Source organism: Rhipicephalus microplus, unplaced genomic scaffold, assembly GCF_043290135.1.
Source record: "Rhipicephalus microplus isolate Deutch F79 unplaced genomic scaffold, USDA_Rmic scaffold_282, whole genome shotgun sequence".
Classification (NCBI taxonomy): domain Eukaryota; kingdom Metazoa; phylum Arthropoda; class Arachnida; order Ixodida; family Ixodidae; genus Rhipicephalus; species Rhipicephalus microplus.
The window spans coordinates 106,227-125,000 of NW_027464853.1; the positions used below are offsets into that span (position 1 = coordinate 106,227).

General features: G+C 45.8%; 1 protein-coding gene across 1 annotated transcript in view; it reads right to left on the reverse strand.

The window, feature by feature from the left end:
• Positions 1–1,184: 1,184 nt before the first annotated feature.
• LOC142793131 (uncharacterized) overlaps positions 1,185–18,774 on the reverse strand; it is a 39,933-nt gene continuing 22,343 nt past the window's right edge. Inside the window, exons 2-6 of the mRNA XM_075885743.1 lie at positions 11,777–12,148; positions 7,782–8,132; positions 6,026–6,046; positions 4,704–4,796; positions 1,185–1,836 (exon numbers count right to left, since the gene is read on the reverse strand). Coding sequence (XP_075741858.1) covers positions 1,775–1,836; positions 4,704–4,796; positions 6,026–6,046; positions 7,782–8,132; positions 11,777–12,148 — 899 coding nt within the window. The 3' untranslated portion in view covers positions 1,185–1,774. The remainder of the gene's footprint in view (positions 1,837–4,703; positions 4,797–6,025; positions 6,047–7,781; positions 8,133–11,776; positions 12,149–18,774) is intronic.

Consider the following 18,774-nt stretch of genomic DNA (forward strand, 5'->3'; position numbering starts at 1 on the left):
TCTAAGCGCGCGGCCTAAGAATCAAATCACCGGCTCAGTTGGGTATTACCAGCTCAGTTGGGCATCACCTCACAAAATGTCGCAAGAGCGATCCCGACAAGATCTAGCGCTTCGTCCCGTCACATTCTTTAGTAATGGATCGAGACACCTTGCTACGACACCATGCATCCGCTTTGTGGTTCTCGAAAGCGCGTGTATCGCAACGCAACCTTCGTCAAGGCCAACACCTTGCAGTTGTCCAGCGGAAAACATGCCAGTGAGCCGCTCACCTATCTTTGTGAGACCATATTACTACTGCTAAAGTTTCCCCTTCGACGCGTATGATCCATCTGAGGCTGCCTGGGAGGGCGTTTCAAAATAATAACGGAGCAACTTGGAACGTGCTGCACTCTATCGAAGAAGAGGAAGCACAGGGGAAATCAGGGCATGTGCATGTGGTTGGGGCAGTTCGCCTCTAGAATTGGCAATAAACGAATGCCTTTCCATCTCATCTCGGTAACGAGTCCTTTCGCTACACCGTGCTTGGCCGGGTTCATTACGGCGTAAAAGTAGCTCAAAAAAAGACAATGTCAAGAAATTGAACACCACAAGCGGCCTGGTACTTACATGAAATGCTAGCACCAGCCCGCAACTGCCGAGATAGTTCGTTTAGCATACCTTGTAGCGTAGATGGGTCCGTCATCTGCGTAGCCGGAACGACACGGCGAACAGCAAGCTATCTTAGACTCTTTATCAGGCCCGTCGTCAGGGGGAGGGGAAGCCCTAGAGGCTTGTCCCCTCCCCTTCCGAAATTCAGGTGGAGGTGTTTGTTTTGCCCCAATGGAAAATAATAAAAAAATGGTTGTTCTTCAAGGCCTTCAACAAATGCCCTCTCCCCCATAAAAAAAAATTTCCTGGCTGTGGGCCAGCTCTTTATCGCGCAGAATTCTAATTCTCTGCAGCATGCAGCTCAATTATGCGTCCCTTACCTGTTCTCAGGAGCCTTGACAGCACCGTACACTGATAACATTGAAACAATGTTTTCCACCCTCCCCCTCCTGCTTCGTTATATTCGGACACGGCTCCATTTTGTCTCGGTAATTATACTTGTCGACAGTCTTCACAACGCTGCAAATTCCCTTCTTTGGAGTTTTGTTTACATGGTTCCCTTTCACACACAAAATAATTGCCCTTCGAAAACAGCATACCAGTTCATATATCTTCAATTTTATTTCGACGGAAACAAACACGCACTCTCGTTCGTAGTTTCATCGCAACGACACAAATTCACGATCCTTACGGCTGGCCGTACTATGCATCACTTTTTTTTGCCACGCAGTGACGGCATACCGCAGTGAGGACACCTCCGAGGTCATCTAAGCGTTAACAAAGCCGCAGCGGAGTACAACAAATGAGGCAGGAACACGTAGAACAGAACCAGCACTTTCTCGTAAAAAACGTCACGGCACGTTCTGGCACACGCAAAGGTCCGTTTCCATCGGAGAGACTGAGCGAGAAGTTTACCAGTGTACGAGCGTGAATGACTGCCATACACACGTCACAAGCAGCCGTTTTTCATTATCGACATCTCGCCAGCGCCGTTAACTCGAACGTTCCCACTTGAAGGAGTAATGGCGCATCCTCGGTGCTGCGCAGGGTTTCGTGGGCACGTACGCACAATGTTTGCGGTAATTTTCATTCATTCGGCACGAGCACCTTGTCCTCGTCGAGCCTTGCATCCAGAACTCGGCACAAGTACAATGCAATGGTGGATTGTTGCACGTTGCCACGCTCGCTACGTGTCTTCTTTTCTCTTTGGGATATCCTTGTTGATGTACCGCTTCCCGCCACTGTCGCCTGTAGATTGCGACAATTAAATGTTAGTACTCCCGAAAATTTCAGATGTCTCGTGAAACTTTCACGGTTACGTTAACAAATTAATTTGCGCATGAGAACAAGCAACGCCGCAGAAAAGTATATCACAGATGTCCCTGTGGTTAGAGGGTCCGGAAAAGACACAAGTCTCTGCCAACCATAGCGTATTCTTCTAACATTATGCCGCTTTAACCATTACAAGACACTTTCCTATGAGTCTTCCTTGACTTTCCTATGACACTTTCCTATGACACTTTCCTATGAGCTCAACAAGGTTAACAATACAAAACATTGAAAGAGGGTAACAAACATGTAATGTATGGTTGAAATGGAGGTTTCCCAGCAATTGAGTCATTGATTAAATTTACTCAATTTCTTACTTCTTGAATGTCATTTGAAGCAGACATGTCATCTACTTACGTCCACGCAAGACCGTCTGGGTGAAACTGCACTCAGGATAAATATACTTATTTATCTTTTTTCCCGTTATTGTGACGTAAGTTCAACCCTCACGTTACACTATAAATACCACAACTCAATTTTTTTTTCCTGGACGCAATAAAAGGCCACCCCTTGCGTTACAATAGAGTAATGGTTTGTTCACACCGGCGACTAACAGAGGTCGCACGACCATTTGCGACTGGTTGGAAACAGTCGCAAACGGTCCCAAACGGTAGCAAAGCGACTGCTTTGGCTAGTCGCTTCTTGCTTGATTTTCAGTCGCGAAACTGCTGGAACCAATTAGCGATGCCGAAAAGTGTGTGCGGTCTCGACATGGCGAGCGTCACGCTCTTGGAGTGAACGGACACAGCAGACGCGGTCGAACCAAACCAAACACATATTTATTTAACTACTTTTTGATCGACGATATCGTCAGCCGAATATTTGTAACATCAATCGCGATAAACACACTAGGACATCCTTACACAAAATTACCATACACTCAAACAACATAACACAAGGGCACACAAAAGGCGGCGTCGCCAACGCTTCACTCACCACGTGGGCCCACCGCAGGCGGCCCGCAGAGCCATCCACGGCAGACCCACCGCGAGAGACAACCGATCGCGCCAAACGCCACCAGTCAAAGGGACCAGCTTATCTTTCGCTCGCCGCTACCAAGGCTTTTCCCCGCCGGCGCTATACCATCAAGATGTTGATAGTTGTATGGTATAGGGGTGATCACCGCTCACGTACACAACGCCACCGATCGCTCGATAGCCGTGACCCCAGAGTACGGCTTCTGCGTGGCACACATGCGTCACGCGGCGCAAACAACTTCACAGGGGAGTGTCAAAACCCATACAAGTGATACCAGCATATCTTTATATGCAGGCTCATTTTCCGTTTTTCTTTTTTTTCCTTGTTTTACGTTGCAGTGGCCTCCTGTCGCCAGATACAAACGAGTGTGTTCCTCTGGGTCTGTGGCACCATGGCCCCCACGGAGTACTTGGCTTGGAGATGGCGGGGCGCAGCAGCTCGAGCAAGGTGTCGAATTTCCGTGGCAGCACTCGCAAGGAGCTAAACACCGTCAAAGTGAAGTGAAAATAAATTGTTCATTATATCTTCCTCCGTATTCAGAATGGTTTTTTGTCTTGAAATATATTTGCCACCGCCCTCAATGCAGCGCGTTTGGAACGCATTTGTGCTGCATGCCTTGGCACCGACTAAAGACACCACGTTCGAGACGCGTTTCGTGCTGCATTGGAGGCTGTGAGAACTCAAGTTAATTTCAGGGAACGTTTCTGAATACGTACCATCCTAGCAAATATTCCTCGCCGTCTCAGCACAGTTCGGGAAGTAGGCGGCTTGCATGGCCGGTTAACTCTCGCAAGCGAAGGGATGATCACACACACCAGCTTTTTTTTTTCTTTCTTGTAGGCTTCTGTGCTGCCAGCGCTGACACCATGGCATAGCGCATCAGCGCTATTACAATCTCTTTTTCTTCACCTGAATTAAATTCTTTGACGTTGCTGGAAAAGCAGTGCGGGAACCACGGAAATACGAACATTGCACCATGGCGAGAATGGACGAAAACAAGAAATGTGGCGCACTCGGTTTGCTCCGCCCACTCAGCTGGCGGCGATCAGCTGATTGGCGCCGGTCTCCAGAGTTTTCTCTGATAAGGAGATCCGGGCGTGACTCTCTGGTTTTGCGACTGCCAGTCGCTCGCTTGCAGCCTCTGCTGGTATGAACGTTGGTCACTTTTTGGTCGCCAGTCGTAAATGGTCGCGCGACCGGTGCTAGTAGCCGGTGTGAACCAACCTTAAGCACGGTAATGAGACTAAGAAAGGCACACGCACGCTGGAAACAACAAAGCTGCTGCAAGTGTCGTGTTTTCGAGTCTTTCTTAGTACCTGTCCTCCCTTCTGCTTCCCCGCACGGAAGGTGATTGTTTGTCTACACACCTGGCTGTCAGTTACGATAACTAGTGTTTTCGTAATATTAAGCATTGTTTTCAGAAAAATAAAAATTGGAAACTATTTTATTCATATTGCACTAAATTATATAAATGCTGACACTATTAGGAGTTCCACTAATTTGTACGCAATGCCATATAAAGTAGTGATATTCGTATTTACTTATTGAAAACTTGCATCTTACGAGTTACTTTATAATTATTCAATATCACCACTACAATGTTTTTTTCTGTACTAGTTTTTTTGTTTGTTGGTTAGTTTGTTTAAAATGCAGGTTGGATACTTGCCTACGCCCCACACAGATTGACACAAAATGCTCTGTTATAAAGAGCATTTCAATTCAATTATTTCAATTCAGCACAGCGGATATTTTTTTTGCCTTAATATAGCCCATCGTAATGGACATTCGATATTCACAATATTCCTTACCGCCTCTGTGTAGCGTGGAAACCATATAGATGCTTATTGTCAAGGCAACGCAGTAAAGCGACAGGACTGGCATGCACGAAGCTCCAGAAGAACCTGCAAAAACATTATCCTACTCTCGCACATCATTCCAGATATGACAAAACGAACGATTTATGAACATTTGCAGGCTTCTTCCAAAGTTTAGTTGGTATCTTCCCATGCATATCTTGCCACGCCAGTGAAATGTTGCAGCAGTCAACTGTCTCGAGCGCTGCTCACTTGTTACCAATCGGTTTCGTGTTCAGAATCACTGTTTTCTCGAAACACCTAATGTATGGACTACAACGCAGGCAGTCAACACACTAATGAAACAAGCCAACAAGTCAACGCTAGCCTACCTTTCTATATTGTCCAAAAGTAAATTCTGTTTGCAAAACGTAACCTATTTTCACACAACTTTGGTGTTCTAAACTATTGCTAAAGATGAATTGTATGTTTTATTTCATCCAACCACAACTTGGTAGCTTTTCGGTTCTGTCTAAGTGGCCTCCTGTCCTAATTAAGGATGACACGAAATCAGTCACTCCAACAGTACATTGTGTGTTAGCACGTGTAACTATGAAATAAAAAAGCATCTAACCACGAGCGGCTTCAAACATATTTGTTCTTGAAAGAAAAAAAAAGTCCAAAGTGCCCAAACACTTCCACGTTATTCCTATACCTTTGTATGTATAGCATAGATTTATCTATGAGTATTCACGTAATTGTCAGCACGAATTGATGCTTTTTTTTTTTCATGACGAGTGAACACATCATACCAAGTCGTGGAATCGTCATAGTTCAAACGTGAAGCACCAGCCTGCACTAGAAAATATGACAGTTACAGCTGGCAGTTATTTACGAAGTGCAGCTATCATAAAACACGCGTGGTTTATTGAATCGATTATTTTTTATGACAGCAAAACAATGTCGATGCTAACTTTTTTCCGAAGTTATGTGGAACACAATTTCAAATACTGCGGGCAGGTAAAGCATTATTTAGCTAATTAGATTAACAGTATACCTTTGCACACCTCTGCAACAGTGACCCGTAACTATGGGTTAGTACTCAAAATATCTTAAGTGCTGCGCGGTTATGTTTAACTGCGAGATCTATTCAGGCTTTGACAGCCTATTTTGCATCGCAATGATAAATTAATTTCTATAATATTGAATTGACGATTCTGCGGCGATGTGTACATGTGAATACCATTCACTAAAAATTATAAACAATTACCTGTCTCACCCTGCCAGTGGTGGATTCATGTGGGAAAGGAAAAAAATTTAAATAAATTTAAACTTACCATAAGCTCCCCACGTGAGTTCTGTAAGGGAGAGAATAAGTATGACACAATCATGATACGAGAAAGCTTGTTTTTGTCTGCCCTAGTTACATCAACAGAACAGTCAAAAATTATTACTGTAATCTACATGAGCACTCGGGGAAATAAAAGAAATTATTCACCTAGACTACAAACCTTTAAGCGCATAACGTTCAGCATAAGGTCAGGAAATAGCGATTGATTGAAACCTAATCGAGCAACAACGAAATGTATGCCTTTGTAACTAGCTCAACAACTTTGCTCAACGTTGTAGTGTCCTGCCGACGATTAGCCATCTATTTATTATCCACACTTAAAGCAGTAAAGCAAGCTACTGCTGAAATGCAAATAGCGAATGTCATACAAAAAAAACGTTTTCAAATGTCATCAAGCATTCTTTACAAATGCTTTGACCTGGTCTCTCATCGAGCAGTGCTGCCTATGTTCGCGAATACTCTCTTGCACAAATGCAAAATGCTTCTTTTACCACCTGTCCGTCATTCAAACACCCGTCACCCATGATTGGGATCGCTATGGTTATCAGAGATCACCACCCTGCTCCACATGTAGAGTACGTGCTGGCTTCTATATACTTCGTCAGAGAAGAAAGTTGGGCCAAGTTTCAGGCATGGAATCGTTCTTATTATGGCCAAATATGCTATGGAGGAAACCAAGATAGTGATAGGACAGGGCACTACACCCTATTTATATCTTGCTCTTGGCCGAGTTCTTTGCAACAATTAAACAGAGTGTTGTTGCGTATGCAGCCAAATAGAATGACGCTATAGTTCGTTGTTTTCTAGAACCTTGTGTCTAGGCTATAGCAGACACTTGATGAGCATGTGCCCCAACCGAAAATTTCAGTGCAGCGTAAAGGGCTTATCGGTTGTACATGCCTTGAGGACATCTCAAGGACAAAGAAAAAGAAACGACAGTGCAAAAGAAGAATCAATCAGCCTGTTGGTTGCGCTGTTTGTTAAAGTTCGCTATAGTGTATACGATGTTCGATTGTATTCATTTTCTGTTTACTCACGAAGAATGAATTTACAGCGTTTACTTAAGAGGAACTGAGTTTTAAATATACGGTAACAACAGCGTCTCACCTGGAAGAAACACTTCCACGACAGGTCCGATAGTTTTGATGGACAGTCGTTGCGTCCAATTTAAGCTATCTAAGTGTTCCAGTTGTGCTGCCGTGCTTAGAAGAGAAGAGGCAGTGCAATCACTAGGGGGCTGCCAGCAAAATGTGTGTGAGTGGCGGGACTATAACGTTCCGTGATTTGCGGGTGGAATGCAGACACAGCATGGCAATGCGATGCTCGTAATCAAATAAGAAACATGTACTCAATAATGACACACAATCTATATGAAAGGTTGCCACTGATGATAATGTCATTAATGGTCTATATATAGTACGTAAGCCTTAATATTCTCGGTAGCTTCTTATGTTTTGATAATGCCATAACTGACGACTAATTAAGACTGAGTTCCGATTTCCCAGATTATCTGGACATCAAAGTGGTAATTCAATCTTCCTTAGTCAACAGCCTCTATTCCACATCAAAACAGTGGGATGAAAAGAGGAGAAGAAACGACATCGGAGGCGTCTGGTTCTTTCGCTAGTTTCGTTTATCTCGTCTTCGAGGTACCACCCCAAACTAGTTTCGCTGTGGATGCACGAAGTATTTGCCTCTTCTTCTAAGTACAGCGCAGTGCAAAAAAGAATAAAGCAGCTCACCATGTGCGATGCTCATACTACGTGTCATGGCGTAGTTGCTGTGCGGTATTTCCAGCACGCACTCGAAGAGATCAGCTATCGAAGAGAGCTGGCTGTCTGGCATATCGGCGTGCAGGACCACGTCGAACAGCCCCTCTTCGACAGTGGTCGTCGTGAAAGTTCGGAAGCCGGCTTCGTCCGCCGACCTCCTCTTGGCACCCTTGATGAGATACAGGTTCAGTTGGGGCCTCGGGTAGGTGCCCCGTGCCACGCACAGCAGCCTCAAGGCGTTCTCCGAGGTCTGCGACCGGGATTGATATGGGGACCCAGGAGTAGGGCTGCTGTAGTTAAAGGAAAATGACCTGGCCGGCACTGCGAAACAACATACAGAGGCCAAAGGTTAGTGCGAAATGCAAAGGGAAGAAAAATAGGCTATTGAACACGTGTAGTGTTTTTTGGTGACTATGTATTTATTTTCTTCTATTTGCGTATGCCAGTTTCTGTACGCTATCACTGCTTGCTGAACTGTAACCGGCTGGGAAGCTATATATAGTCAAGCTCGCAGGAGATTTTTCTTCACATGCCCTCTACTTGCTGAAGTAGAAAATAAAAGTGATTGATTGATTGATTGATTGATTGATTGATTGATTGATTGATTGATTGATTGATTGATTGATTGATTGATATCAAGCGGAGTTGCTGCCTAGCGGCAACATACTGAAGTGCGCAAGTGTGGATTTCTCCATGCGTCATCTGCTAGCCGCGTCGTGTTTCTAAGTGCGCCTACGTCATGCACGTTCTCAAAGGGTGGTTCATTCGGTTATCTCAGCGCGAGTGTGAGTGCTTGTACGTGTGCCTGAAAAGACGTGCGAAAGTATTTGTTCTCGCCTGGGCTGCTTGTGAATTCTAATAAGATCGATGAGTGCAACTTGCCAGAGTGCTGTTTATTGTCGTCGAACCCTCGCTTCACTAGAATAACTTCAGTGTCGTCCACACTTTCTGCTTCAAGCTCATAGTAAAATTCTCTTGTCATACTGTCAACCATGAGGAATATTAAATGGGTTGTGAATGCAACGTTTTAGGGACTCAGTTGTAAACGAAAAAACAAAGCTCTAGGCCACGCATTTGCGTTCTGTTGGTAGGTGTGCAACTATGGCGCTGTAGTTTACCAGTTATGCGAAGAGCCTTAGTTGTGTTTATTTCACCGTGGTACCACCACACAGAGAATGATGTAAAATACTCTGAATATGGCGATTACAATATTACTATCACACAAACAGGGACAATTCGGTACTTAAACTGTACTTAAAACAGAGTTGCCGGGCGCAACCTTGTGCTTAGATTTTCAGACAGCCCAGACGTTCAAAATTAATTCAGACGGCATGCCTATTTATTGTTGTATAAATTATCTGTAAATCTCAAGGTTTTTACATTGTTTTGAACGTTTCTGTGGAATTTTGTTGACCGACGGAAAACAGTGGTCATTCTCGCTTAAAAAAAATTGCCCGCAGCTTCCCTCGGGGGAACACTGAGGAGGGTGCGGAGCATATAATTGGTTAACGGGGTGTTAAAGTGCGACTTACTTGGGTCGATGGCTAAATTGGTTAACGTGGTTGTAGGAGGGGGTGTTAAATGAGTGAACACGTACACACGTATGCGAAAGGGCGGCGCTGGTCGAAGGGACGTCGATCATTGTGTTTGTGGATTCGTTGGAATTCATTTCACCGCGACCTTGGACGTCGACGCGCCGTACAAACCAACCGACGAGCGGCAACTGAGCGAGCGAGCGCCGACCTTGAGTATATATACAGCGCGACGGCGCATGCACTGTCAGCTGTCGAATGTTCGAGAAGGGGGAGAAGCGCAACGGCGCATGCGCGCGCGTTAGCTGCCGATGTTCTCGAAGCGCGACGGCGCATGCGCGAGCGTCAGCTGCCGATGTTCTCGAAGCGTGACGGCGCATGCGCGCTACATTATACAGCTAGCGAATGTTCGTGAAGAGGAGAAGCGCACGCGGTGTGTAGAGGAGGAAGGGTGCACAGATGGTGGAGGAGTGAAGCGCGCGCAGTGTGTAGAGGAGGAAGGGATGCACAGATGGTGGAAGAAGGAGGAGGAAGCTTGCGGACGGCGCCGCACAACAAGCCTCGAGTATTAGATGCTCCGCATCTAAAAAAACATGCTTGTCCCATAAAATAGCTCTGTTGTAGCTCTGTTATGCGTGTAATCCATCGATTAAAGCCTTGTGCTAAACTCTACAAGGTTTTACATGTGCGTATACGTAGTAAACGCAATTACATGCAAACCGCTGTCCGCCACAAAGCTTTGCTGCCTAGACTTATCGACAGCCCCACTTTCCATGGTGAACAGAAGGAAAAAAATGCATATGTGTATAGGTGCGAAAGGTGGTACTGAATTCCTCACACAGATATGCGGGCTTTCTGCGACCTTTTTAAAGACGATATAGTCATTACTGAGGACCTTCGACAAAATAGTTTTTGTCTATATGTCTGTGCATTTGTCTGTTTGTCTGCCCTAACGATACCTCAAACGGCACCAAACGGCTAACCGCATTCACAGCGCCCACCAATATTGCTCCAGGTTTAACGTTCATAGTTGTGCGATTGTCAATCAAAAAGCAATTATTGCACAGATCTGAGGCACCATAACAAGACTTCGAAGTTTTGTATGTCTGCCTTTATACTAGAAGAGGCACACACAACTCAAAGGAATGTAGCGTTTATGGCGCTGCGCTGATAGTGCAATGCGATGCTCAAAAAAATGTTTCCAACGCTTTGCTGTGACGTCATGGTGGTGGCACCTGTCCGTCGCTTTGTGTTCTACACCTTATCACCTCTGAGACTGGCACGCATCTTTCTCCGCGGGCTGCATGCATTTGTTACCGAAGGTAACTGCCAGACGGGGCTTGTGTCAAACGTGTCTCGATGCGCTCGTTCGCCTCCGCTACACGCTCGAGGCACTCTAAGGCAGCGCCTCCAGAATACCATTCACCAATTTTCTTGCGCAGAACATCAAATAAACGTTTTGTTCACTCTCTCCAGACGAAAGACTATCGTCTTTCGACTACATTTGCAGTGTAACATGTAGATTTAGAACCGATTTTTTTGTTGTCGTTTTATGAAGATGAGAAAGAAGTAAATAAGTAGTTCAGTTACGCCACATCAGTGCGTTATAGGCGGAACAAAAGCTAAACGCATACAAATAACACAGCAAAAGCGTGATCTAGTTTGGAAACGCGCAGACAGTCACGCAGGGTGAGCATCCCTTTGACAGGCTAAAGGCACTTTACTGGCTGGTGATGGTAAAAGTGGATAAGCTTGATGCACCGATTTTGTAGAAAGTAGCGTAGATATTACCAGCAAACTCCAGTCAACGCATCTTAACCGCCGACAATCGGCTCAGACCGCCCGCAACGAAGCGCCGCTGCTTGTATTTGTATATGCTTCGCCGACCGCCTATCCGCACTTTCGCGGGAACGGTGCTGCCACCTATAGCCCGATCTCGCCACGAATAGATACATGTTCGCTGAATGCATTCGCAACAATGAGAAAAGTGTGTAATAGCAAAACACGCAAATACTGTCACGTTACTGGGACAATTACCTAAAACTGAAGAAAAATATGTTAGCGTCACCTAAAGAGTTCAGCGCAGGAAGATCGGGTCCCCGTCACAAGCGGGAAAGTCACGTGATCTGACTAGAAACGTCCCGTATGACGTCGACGGTGAGCGCCACGGCGTTGTCTATTCTGGTTATGGCAGCAGTGATGCCAAAATATTGAGAACCACATATACGCAGACTGGCCCTCCAGTGATACTAGCCCACCACTGATGAAGGCAAAGCATCTGTACCTACGCAACACTAGACACATTTCTCTTTCATTCAAATTTTGGCAGTAGCATGGCATCAGGCGAGACTACGCGGTCACGTGGCTCTCGCACATGTGGCAAATTGGATTCGTTTTCTATAAGGGCAATGGTTCATTGACGAAGTCGCTTACCGAATATGGTCATGTCTTGATGCCGGACGTCCTGACCCGCGAGAGACGTGACCATGCAGGTGTACTTGCCGCTGAGTTCCCAGGTGGGCCTCAGGATGCGGATGGCGCGGTACTGCGAGTAGACGTCGCGCGAGTTGACGGAGAACGTGTCGTCCAGGCGACCCTGCAGCACGCCGAACGCCTCCCGGAGCCTCATCTCGGGTATCCACTGGTACACGGGCTCGGGACCGTCGTTGAAGAACCACTTGACGACCAGCTTGAGGTCGTTCTCATTGTACACGTACTCGCAGTCGAGCACGGCAGGCGTTTCGGTTCCGTTGCGCACCCAGCGAGGCACGATCAGGCGTCGAATGGTGACGGCACAGCAGAAGCCTGCACGTCGTAGCGAAAGTGGTAAGACATCTGTGTTTTTTTAGCAGCCAAGTTGTTTAAAATAACGGTAATATGTGCGGCTTATCAGAAGGCTATCATCTGCATAAATGGGCATGTACAACAGAAATTAGATAAAGCCTAGCACTCACTGCTGGTCCACTAAAAATGATCAAGACAACAGTTAGTTCAAGAACAAGTGGGTGTTACAACAACAACAACAACAAACACGTGGCTGTGAAGCCACTGTGGCGAGCCGAAGACGGTGCTATGACGACGTACAACGAGATAATACTAAGAACGGGAGAGGCAACGGGGGTCGCAACAAATGCTCCGAGGCGATAGAAGTCCTACTCACTCTACGACCTGCCTCTACATTTATTAAAGTTGCGAAAGCTTGGTTTCATCGCGAGTTCCTGTTTCTGGAGTTGGGACATCCTTGTCGTGTTTGAGACTGTCCATGGGTTAACTCGAGCCCCTTCTGCGCTGAGAATCGACGTAAAAACAACCCCTAGCGACACATAGCTGAAATATAGAAGCAACCGCATTGGTCTTCAGAATGATTGATTGATATGTGTGGTTTAACGTCACCAAACCACCATATGATTATGAGAGACGCCATAGTGGAGAGCTCTGGAAATTTCGACCACCTGGGGTTCTTTGACGTGCCCCCAAATTTGAGCACACGGGCCTACAGCATTTCCGCTTCCATTGGAAATGCAGCCACCACAGCCGGGATTCGATCCCGTGACCTGCGGGTCAGCAGCCGAGTACCTTAGCCACTAGACCATCGCGGTGGGGAGGTCTTCAGAATCGTTCACTAACGCTGTTTCAAGCTTTTCTCGGCTTAGCGCAAGCTTAGTCGCTTTTTTTTTCTTCCTTGAGCATAAGCGTGCTCTAAAGGAAGAAAGCATACATTTGCCACAGCGAGAATAATCGAATAACCTTTGCTGTTTCACTGCAAAGCTTTGCAAGAATTAGACCTCTGCATGATCACCATCATGCCTCTAGAGGTAGTGCTGAAGGTTACATGTGTATTATCTTGTTGCCGTTTTTTTACAGACGTATAAAGATTTTGCTGGTAGTCAATGCCCCAGGTCATTGCTGTTTTCATTCATCTTTGTATACCCTTCAGACACTACCACAATGATTGAGCTTCGTTATCTGTGTAGTCACATTGTATTTTTCAGTGCCTACGCAACTGGTCATTGACAACTGAACGCTCATGTCCATGATATTCTTTGGCCACATTTGGCTCTCGTGCCTAGAAATACCATCGTGCTACATACCCACGTTTTAGTTTGTTTAGGGAAGTCAGGTGAGGACGTAGTTTTCGTGAAGCGACAGTATTCAGCGCTGCCTCGAGAGGAGAAAAAAACGGCTTCCACAGATGGAGTTTTGTTTCTGACAATCATAAAGAAAATGAAGCGCTGTGGGCTTTCATATAGCAAGTCATTACTATATTTGCATACAGTTAAAAATATTTATGTTACAATGTAAGTTATGGCTATGTTGACATGGCCCTTTGCAAATCCATTTTTAAAACACAAAGTAACCTTATCACAAAAAACAGTAGCGAAAATTTGTTGTTTTTAGGGGTTTTTATGTCTCATTGACTTTACATCAGCTCATATCATTTGGAAGGCACACCTATTCACGCGTTTTTTTTCTTTTTGAGATAAAAAAAACGGTTTATCTCGTCTGCTTCTTTTTTTTTCTTTTATATTACCGACAGTCTTCTAAGGGCTGGGAGGCCAAGCTCGCGGGAACAAATCATAAGGCCATGGGCGCTCGCGACAGCAGCACCGGATAGGTAGAGGGCCCCTCTCGCATTCGCGCATAATTCGTACAGTGCCATCACTTCTTTCTTTCTTTTTTCTCGTTGTGTTTTTTTAGGCCTGGCGCAATATTCGTCGCCACCGCACTCGGCATAAAGCTCCGCAGCGAAAGACAAACAGGGAGGCACGACAGCATGGTCTCGCCTCCGCCCTGCCCCGACACCCGGAGCCTATTCAATATCCGCTCTCTCGGTCGCTTTTGTTGCCTGCTTGCTCCTAGCGGCCATCCCCCTTTTAGTAGGGCCACAGCGATCGCTCTTTGTAGGCTCAGCTTCTGTCGCATTCGTGTTTTGATCCTCGCTTCGCACGCCTCGGGGCGAAATAAGCTTCAACCTTGTCCGCAAATGTGTTGCCGTTTCTGTAATGCAGATGTACCAAAGGCGTATTTGTGAGCGATTTTTCTTGTCTGTGGGGTCTTGTGGCGAAGAGCGGTTGAACCATAAAAAAGAATTAAAAAAACGCTGTTAAACTACAACGGCCAATCGTATTCAATTCGTAGCTGTTGACGTAAGGATTCGAATGCCTCGTAACCTTTAACAGGCATTCCTTTTTTTTCCTATTCCTATGCTATTCCTTTAGCCTGTGCTTTAGCATCAGTTGGTTTAGGGAGGTCAGGTGATGGCGTAGTATTCATGAAATAATAGTATTCAGGGCTGCCTTGAGAGGGGGAAAACTAAGAGAACTATACTATATAACTAAGAAAACTATACTATATAACCAAGCAAACTATACTATATAACCAAGAAAACTATACAACATAACCAAGAAAACTATACAACATAACCAAGAAAACTATACTACATAACCAAGAAAACTATACCACATAACCAAGAAAACTATACTACATAACTAAGAGAACTATGCCACATCACTAAGAAAACTACACTACATAACTAAGAGAACTATGCTCTATAACTAAGAGAACTATACTTATAACTAAGGGAGCTAATTTTTAAACATGTTAAATGTGATACATATTTTAGCGGGGCAAACTATTTTTGATCGTATCTGTCTGTCTGTCTGTCTGTCTGTCTGTCTGTCTGTCTGTCTGTCTGCCTGCCTGCCTGCCTGTCTGTCCGTCCGTCCGTCTGTCTGTCTGTCTGCCTGCCTGTCTGTCCGTCTGTCTGTCTGCCTGCCTGCCTGTCTGTCCGTCCGTCCGTCTGTCTGTCTGCCTGCCTGCCTGTCTGTCCGTCCGTCTGTCCGTCTGTCCGTCCGTCTGTCTGTCCGTCTGTCTGCCTGTCTGTCCGTCTGTCCGTCCGTCTGTCTGTCCGTCTGCCTGCCTGTCTGTCCGTCTGTCCGTCCGTCTGTCCGTCTGTCCGTCCGTCTGTCTGTCCGTCTGTCTGCCTGTCTGTCCGTCTGTCCGTCCGTCTGTCTGTCTGTCCGTCTGTCCGTCCGTCTGTCCGTCCGTCTGTCCGCCTGTCTGTCTGCCTGTCTGTCCGTCTGTCCGTCCGTCTGTCCGCCTGTCTGTCCGTCTGTCTGCCTGCCTGCCTGCCTGTCTGTCCGTCTGTCCGTCCGTCTGTCCGTCTGTCTGTCCGTCTGTCTGTCCATCTGTCTGTCCGTCTGCCTGCCTGCCTGCCTGTCTGTCCGTCTGTCCGTCTGTCTATCCGTCTGTCCGTCTGTCTGTCCGTCTGTCTGTCTGTCTGTCCGTCTGTCCGTCTGTCTGTCTGTCTGTCCGTCTGTCTGTCTGTCTGTCTGTCTGTCTGTCTGTCTGTCTGTCTGTCATGATACGAACAACGTGTCATTGCGGTCGCGCATGCCATAAAAACCTCGACCCTCTTCAGATGCGGTATGCACCTGCATACCACAGCCCGTATATAGTGTTAGTGGTATGTGACCCCATTTATTTCCTGTCTACGTCAAGACGACAGTAACTAAAATAGGCACTGGAACACTTTAAATGACATCACGAGTTGGCTAAAAAATAAGAGAAAGACATGCCATTGATAACAGCTGGAAACTTCAACGCAGCAAACAAACTCCGGCAAACGTGCTGTAACTAACCTAGCCGGACACCGCGGCGTGCCAATCGTGAATGAATGTATTATAACGTCAACGGTTGACAACTGTTTCGACGGTTTTCCATCGCCTGTTGTAGTTGCATTGTTTGTTGCGCACGTTGAAAAAATGCAATAAACATTACAGATTTACTCCTACATTTCAGCAAGCTACACTGAAGCAAAGTGTGTGGACCGACTTGTTGGTATACCATTTCGAAAGTGACCACAGTGCAAGGAATGACAAGGAACAAAGTGATCAAGGGAGACGAGCACTGATTTCCAACGAAAGTTTGTCGCGAAGAAAAGCAATTTACGAAAAACGAATTCGCGTTTCGGAACGTGGTATTTCTTATCACACGCTTTGGTTTTTATCGCGAACTGTCTTTTTCATGAATTACTTGTCCTCCACTATACACTTTTGTTGGAAGTCAGCGCTCGTCTTTTTTGGTCCCTTCGTGCCATGTCTTCTCTTGCATTGTAATCATTCAGCAAGCTACAGTCTTGTTTTGTTTGTACCGGCAGGCATACGCCAACAGAGGCCGCTTACACTTCGTCGCCATAAAACTGACGTCCATACTTTAACGTGAATATTTCGTCGGAGACCTGCCAGCGTAGTCCACTTGCCGGGTAAGCCCACCATCTTTCCACGGCTACTCAATTTACGAAACTTAAATAATAACAATATTATTATTATTATTATTATTATTATTATTATTATTATTATTATTATTATTATTATTATTATTATTATTATTATTATTATTATTATTATTAATTGGCGTTTTGCGTGTTAAAACGACAATATGGTTATGAGAGATCGTAATTGGAGGGCTCCGGAAATTTCCGCCATCTGGTGTTATTTAAGCTGACATCGCACAGTACATAGGCCTCGACCATTTTGCCCCCTTAGAATTGTGACCACCGCGGAAGGGACCGAACCAACGACCTTCGCTTCAGCAGCGTAGCACCCCAGTCGCTTCTCCACTGCGGTGGACAATTCACAAGAACACGTGAAACCGCGTCATCAGACCTGTCTAAAAACAAACAAAAAAATGCCAGACCTGCGCTGAAGGCGAAGCACAGTCACAGCGAATGCTAGAAGAGCGGCTTTCAGAGACTTTTCTAAAACTCATTAAGTAACTGCTGCAAGCACACTTGCTGGGTAGCCACTACGGCATTGCTAATCATAATTTCTGGGTAGTAGGCCGGCATTCGCTTTGCTATCTTTCTTAAATCTTCTGAGAACTGTGGTATCCGCTAAACACTTGCAAGGAGTTTTGTGCCCATTCAGTGGCTGACAACGATGCACAATGATGCCTGAAGTGAGTACGCGCCACAGTTAATAGGTCATCAAAAACAAGCTTTTGTAATGGGTTGGAGTATAGGACGAGCCAGTTGTTACGCTGTTCGCAATGTATGACACCTGGTTGTTCCTTTGCTGTTCTAAAACGCTTTATTGCTGACAATAACGCGATTCCGTTCCCGACATCAAGCTTGCCTAAGGCAACTTTTCGAACAAGTCCCGAGTACCAGCGTGGCTCAGACTCAGTCCACTGGTATCTTAAAGAGGGTATTCAAAGTGTACGGTTTTTTTTTTGTTAGATTTTTTCTGAATATTTGTTTTAAGTGTCTCGCAAATAGTTGAACAAAGTTGTGTGTGGTGTTGTGTGTTTAGAGAAATTTATTCTCACGAACAGTGATCATCGATTACAATCTCACAGAACATCGCGACGGAACTCAACATGCACAAACATACCAAAAATTGTTACAAAAAGGTATGTTTACATAAGTAAATTACATGTTAACTGAAGAACACACAAATGAAACGTAAAGACGTATATGCTAAGTATTTACATTGTATATACAAGGTATTTGTGCGAGTATACTACACAAACATTAAGCTATCAAAACCAGGCAGGCCTTAAAACAAGCCTTACACGTCTCTTACAGACGAACACAAAAGGGCAGGACCAGTGTCGAAGGATTTCCTCCTCACCCAGAAAGAAAAGTTCCTCCGACAAAACAGATTGTAGTTTTTTGTGCAGTCGCTCCAAAATCGGAAAGAGAGCTCTACGACGACCACGACCTGCTGCAACATCCTCACAGCGATTGTGCCAATGACAGTAGGCACTAGAAACAATTAGAAGGCAGGCAAAGCGGCCTCGAGAACAACGTCCAGAAAAAACAAAGCGGTTTACTCCGAGGCCACGAAACCCTGCATGCACAGCTCTCGAGAAAACACGAGCAACGACACATTGCCTTAACACATGCTGATTTGTTTCCCGTAGGGAGCAGTTCGGACATGTTGATGACTGGACCATTCTCCACCTTTCTAGGCGGTCAAGGGTAGGAAAAACACCCCACCTCAGCCACCACATGAAGTCGCGGAGGTGGCCAGGTAGAAATGATGCCGTCAGCGTCCTCCAAGACACACGACTAGAGCGGGTGCGGCGTGCCGAAGGAACTAACGGGAGCAACAAAGCGGCTGTTGTGTCAACGATAGGATTGACCAACACATCTACCACAGGACAAGTCGACTGGATATGACGAACAAATACGACAGCTGTTGCATAAAACGAAGGAAGTGTTACTGATTGTGGGCCCCGATTAAGGTGCACATTAGACATTAGTGCCTAACAAATAATATGCCAGAGTTCGTGCGGAGGATTCCTATCCTTGTACGAGGCGCAACAGGAAGCGCAGAGCCAGTAGCCGGCAGCGTATTGACACCGAAGAAAAAGTAAAGCCTTCCTGGGAACGCTGCTGTCCTAACGCCGCACTGGAGGTCGAGGAC